This window comes from Suricata suricatta, chromosome 13 (genome assembly GCF_006229205.1).
Source record: "Suricata suricatta isolate VVHF042 chromosome 13, meerkat_22Aug2017_6uvM2_HiC, whole genome shotgun sequence".
Lineage (NCBI taxonomy): Eukaryota > Metazoa > Chordata > Mammalia > Carnivora > Herpestidae > Suricata > Suricata suricatta.
In genome coordinates, this window is record NC_043712.1 from 74,601,855 (window position 1) to 74,607,854 (window position 6,000).

Below are 6,000 nucleotides of genomic sequence, written 5' to 3' on the forward strand. Positions count from 1 at the left end.
AATTTTCCTTTATGAAGGAGTTCCTTCCCCATACAAGAAAGAAAACTTTTATCAGAGATGGAGATGACACGTACTCGTGTCTGCATAAACAAACCTTATTAAAATAACCCTTACCTTCGATCACTTCCCCATATTTACCTTTCCAGAATTTTCTGCCCCTAGAAACCAAAACCCTCTTTCCTTTGTCTTAATCACTTCTCTGCTATGTATCATGCTTCCGAAATGGCACATAAGCTTCCAAATCAACCCCAACCTTGGATTTTCACCTCTTCTGTGTATAGCCCCTGTGCAGGTAAAACTGAAAACATGCATTAAACTTGTATGTCTTTTCTTCCTGTTAATCTGATTTTGTGTCAGCTTAATTTGCAGGACCCAGACACAGAACATAAAAAGATAGAGGAAAGGTGTTTTCCTCCCTTACACAGGTATGTCAGAAAAGGTCACTGCACTCGTGATACTGGAGTCAAGCTGTGTGAATGCTGAAACACAAGACAGAGGGGACACCACTATTTCCAGAAGTAGTACTGACGGCTCCTGCCTCCAGCCTTTTGCTGCTTTATAGTGTAGCTAGAGATGTTCCCAACCATGGCCTAGCCCTTCTTCCAGACAAAGACTTTATTATGTATCAAGACCTTTTATGTATTTGCCATGAATAAAAAGTTGCAACTAAAGCTGCAAAACTGCAGGAAAGTAAAAGGCTATGCTACTCTCGGAAAGTATCTAATAGTCTAATACGGATGCACTGAAAGAGCGGAGTTAGAGGATACAAATGCAAATAGACACAAATGCAAATAATACGACTGCCTGAGTTAATAAAGGCGGCTGCCCAAAACAAAAGCCAGTCCCTGGGGCGCCTGGGTGGCTCAGTCGGTTAAGTGGCCGACAATGGCAAGGGTCGTGATCTCACAGTCAGTTGAGTTTGAGTCCCATGTCCGGCTGTGTGCGGACAGCTCAGAGTCTGGAGCCTGCTTTGGATTCTATGTAGCCGCCCCCTCCTTCTCTGCCCCCTCCCGCCCATGCTCTGCCTTGCGCTCTCAAAAATAAATAAATGTGAAAAAATAAAAAAACAAAATCTAATCTAATAGAATCCTCATAGATTTCTCTGCCTAAAATACATCTTGCACTTAAGGCTGGTGCTCCATTCTCAGGTCAGAACAACCACCACTTCCGAGATCGGAGACCTTAAGTGGTTTAGTTAACCTCATTAAGCCCTACCTCACCCATAACATGGGGATAATAGGACCAGCCTCATAGGGAAGCTAGAAAACTGAATGAGAAAGAACATATTAAATGCTTTGCACACTACTGGATACTTTCCTGTGTGTGTGTGTGTGTGTGTGTGTGTAATGCTTTCCAAACTGTATTCTGCAGCCAGGCATAAATGCAGCATCAAGTTTATAAAGGAAACTATTCAAGTGCATATTTCCAACCAAACCCTATACTCTCACCTTTGACCAATTCATTTATCCAGAGGGGAAAACACACACATTCAGATCATTTTCGATGAAGACTTTTTTCCTCTGTGTGACATCTTTGAAGTTCATGATGTTTTTATTGTAAATACGAAAGAACCCCAAATACTGACATTTGCTTTTTCAAAGTCCCACAGATTTATTTTCATAAGACACATAAAATATTTACGCTGCTTTACTTCCACCATCAAAATCAATAAGCCATTTAAAAGAACTGGTCAAGGTCAGACTTCAGACTTCCAACTATAGTGGAGGGTTATCAAACTGGCTTAGAAAGAGAAGATCCTAGTCCAACATTTAATATCCTTTGGCCCACCTTTACAGAATAAAGTCTCTTTTAAAAAAAGACTCTGTGAGAATACAGGTTGTCCTCTACACTCTGAGAAGCCTGGCAGCTTCACCCCAATTGACAGCAAGGCTTCGGAGGGCGGCTGAGAAGAACAAAAAGGTGCTATATTTATAAAACTGAGGGGCTATATGGGTCCCAAAGAAGAGGGTCCCATGAAGAATGAGCGAAAGACTGTGAAGTCATGTTTCATAATCAGAGGGGACAGTTGCAGTGACAGAACTTGAGTGGCCGAAAGTGACCCTATAAAAAGAAACCAGTAGGCAAGGAGAAGTCAAAATGTGACAACTGATTTTTCTTTTTTTTTTTTTTCAATCTTTATTTATTTTTGAGAGAGACAGAGAGACAGAGTGCTAGTGGAGGAGGGGCAGAGGGAGGGGGACACAGAATCGGAAGCAGGCTCCAGGCTCTGAGCTGTCAGCACAGAGCCCCATGAACCCACGAACCACGAGGTCATGACCAGAGCCAAAGACGACGCTCATCCGACCAAGCCGCCCGGGCGTCCTGACAACTGATTTTCACACAGGGTGTAGGCGACACTAAAACGACTCTAGGAAATAAGCCAATTATCAGCCAAACACTTAAAATGGAAACTGAGACACTGTTCTGAGGATAACTGTATTTTCTTTTTTTGAATTAAATGGATTTGGAGAGCCCTGAGAATCGAGGGATTATCACTAGATAGGCAGGGATGACATTTGTATTTTTTTATATTGTTTTTCTATATGTATTTCCAAAAATTTCTACAATAAAAATATATATTCTGAGGTTTGGAGAAAAAAAGAAAAATACACATTATTTTTATTTTTAATGACAAGATTTTCTTAACAAAATGGGTAAGATCAGACACCCAATTACAGATAGAGGTCCATCTACAACACTGTCTAATATCCATAAGTCTCCCCCAGCAGGCTAGACACGTTCATGGGTGAGACCTTATTTTATCAGCCCAATGTCTAGCACGAGGGCTAAAATATTAGCTGCATTTATTAAGAAATGTTCAGCAAATGAATTTTGGATGTGGCTACAAACCCAAACTCTGGTGTAACCCCAGAAAGGTACAAAAGAGGGGTGCCTGGGTGGCTCAGTCGGTTAAGTGTCCGACTTCGGCTCAGGTCATGATCTCATAGTTTGTGGGTTCGAGCCCTGCATCGGGCTCTGTGCTAACAGCTAGCTCAGAGCCTAGAGGCTGCTTCGGATTGTCTCTCTCTCTCTCTCTCTCTTTCTGCCTCCTCTGTTCATGTTGTCTCTCTCTCTCTCTCTCAAAAATAAAAAGAAAGCATTAAAAATTAAAAAAAAAAAAAAGAAGAAGAAAGGTGCAAAAGAAAATAGTCCCCTTATGGGACAAATGCCAATCATTCCAATAGGTATGTTACCAACATTATAGCTTAATGTCTCTTGCTACTAAAACCTCCCACCAAGTCCTATGTCCTTCCTAACCTAGCTCCCTCCCTTTGACACTGCCTGTGGTTCAGTGCTGGGGTCTTGCTCTGCAGGAAGATGTAGGGACAACTCTATGATGTCCCACTGGTGTTTCTTGTAGAGATGTCCAGTTCACTCCAACACTTCAAAAGAACCAATGGGAACTTTATCTCAGATCTCAGTGCCATTAAAATAACTCTCCTCCTCAGAGCAGGTACTACTTTTTAGTTTTATGTTGAGTAGGAATCTTATAACAGAATCTTTTATCTTTATGCTGGAAGCTGAGAGCCAAATCTGTGGCCACCCTTTAGAAACAAACCCTGGAGGACCTTAGGACATGCACATCTGTAAGCTAACTTGTCCTCTGGTTTCCTCTTACTATTCTTCCCTCCCTCGATGTGGCCCCTTCTTGCCTTATTACCATTCGGGATGAGGCAAAGTATAAACAAACCAAGAAGCCAAGAATTAAATGCAACCCCTCTGCCCCTAATTTCAAGCTGCTCCAGACATTTTTCACCCACGCATCTTGCCTTCAGGACAAGAAAGCAAGAGCTCAACACCACTCTCCTCGCTGCTGTCACCCAGGGGGTGACCTTTATATGCATTTGTGATCAGAAAATCTGGCCGAGGACCAGAGGAACTTTCCTTCCGCTCCCACCCACCAGCTCTAACATACACAAGGCCGTGCATGTGAACCGTGCACAGTGATGTTAAAGGCAAAATAGCATTATGACTAGGAAATGCTGAATCTGAAGCCAGACGGACCTGGGTGCTAATCCTGCCCACTCTGCTCTACCCAGCTGCTGATCCTGGCCAAGTTACTTAACCTCTCTGTGCCTTGCCTTAATTTCCTCACCTGTGCAATGGGAACAATAATGGTACTGATCCAACAGGGTTGTTGTGAGACGTAAATGAGTTAATACTTATAAAGTGATTAGATCAGTGCCTGGCACATGGTACTTTAACAGGACAGTTTTGTTTGCGATTAAGCCAGGCCATGGGCACCCTTGCACATCACCGTCAAGGCCCCTCCAGCTGCCGCACAGACATCACTCAAAGGTCTAAAGAGATGAAAAAGCTCCTGAACAACTTCTCAGGACATTCTTTAGAATAAAGTACTTTGTTTAGCTAGCAAAGAACAACTCTGCTTTGTTAGACACTTGAGGTCCTGATTTACATCTGAATTTAGAAATCGGCTACCTCCTACACGAGCTCTTAAAATGCAAACTCGCCATCAGATTCCACTTAGGAAGAAACACAGACCCCCAACACCAGCCACGCCCCATTTTTGCTCACAGCAAAGCCAAAGTCTCAGCAACTTCCTTCAGACCCAGCCCACCAAACAAATTTAAGTCCTCGGTGAATGACTGTCACAGATATGAGTATGTACACACTTCTCAAATAAAATGACTTGAAACTCCACTGTATGATGGCAAAGAAAGAAAACTAGATAATCATGAGATGCATAGTACTCGCAACCAAGGTTATTTCTAACTTTGCTGTGAGAGGATAGATACATTTCAGCTCCTGCTATGAAGTTACAGGAGACTGGAAAAAAAAAACCCCGAGAATGTTTCAGGCCATTTATCTTCCATTTCCTACGTTTCCCGTAATTACTCACCAAATGAATGCACGAGTTTGTTACAGTACTGAATTGAATACGTCAGCCCCTTTCACATTCTCTTTTCGCCATATCATAGAAATTATTCTAAGAATAGAATAAAAATTGAACAGAGACTGTAGGCCGAGGAAACTGCTTTGAGGAATTTAGTAATCTTGTCCTCTCCAGCTTAGCCCCGCAAATTCACCCGGGGAAGTGGAGGCAAAGGACTCGTCCAGCACGATAAAGTGACACTCCCGAATTGCAACAGCCGAGATTACTCTACCGCAGACTAGATTCTTCTCGCCACGAGGTAGAGTACGGAGTTTTTCTAAACGCTTTCCCCAAGATCCCGAGGTCAATCTCAAACGGGGCTCCTCTCAAAAGTCCCAAAGGACACTCGCTAAGCCACCCCACCCTGCAAGCAGGGCACTTCCCGTTCGCTCTAGGCCGGTCAAGAACTCTAACTTGACAGTGACACACACTGAAAAAAAGAGGAAGTGGCTAAAAGACCTTTCAAGGCATATATACAAAAGCATTTTTAATGAGGGGCAATGGGTCTTCCAGTGAAGATTCCTTGGGACGCAGCCATTACACCCACTAAAAAGTTGCAGCGAATGACAATGTTGCAAAATCTAGGGCGACTCCTCTTTTTAAAAACTATTTTTTTTAATCCTCGAAATTCTCTTGCTGTCCAAAACGCTTCCCTCCCCGCAGCGAACGCAACAAAGCGACCCATCCCGGTGGGCAGGCTCCTGAAAGCGGGGCTCCAGGCCGGGTACGTGCGCGGTCTGCCCTGCCAAGTGGCAGAGGAAGCGCGGGGCACCAAGGCGGCCAGGGGACCCGGCGAGCACCTGCCTTACCTGGTTTGACCGGTTTGGGTGGCGGCTTCGACATCGCGCTTCCTGGAGCGGCGGAGCCTCAAGACCAAGCCCGAAAAGCCAACCGAACGCCCCGCCAGCCGGCACTCTGGGGGCCCCCAAGTTTCTTTTTGTCTGTAGTGCAGCGGTACGCCTTCGAGGACTGCGCCCACCCTCGACAGTCGGACGAGGGACTGCAGCTGGAGCCACTCGGCGCCGTGCCCCGCCCCGCCCCGCGGCCGTCCGAGCCTCCCGAGCGCGCGGCCGGGCGACGAGGAAGTGGCCGCCGTCAGGCCGCCG

General features: G+C 45.0%; 1 protein-coding gene across 1 annotated transcript in view; it reads right to left on the minus strand.

Annotated features, from left to right (window-relative positions):
- The window catches only part of OSTF1 (osteoclast stimulating factor 1), a 57,411-nt gene extending 51,418 nt beyond the window's left edge, over positions 1-5,993 (minus strand). Inside the window, exon 1 of the mRNA XM_029920318.1 lies at positions 5,704-5,993. Coding sequence (XP_029776178.1) covers positions 5,704-5,737 — 34 coding nt within the window. The 5' untranslated portion in view covers positions 5,738-5,993. The remainder of the gene's footprint in view (positions 1-5,703) is intronic.
- Positions 5,994-6,000: the final 7 nt, after the last annotated feature.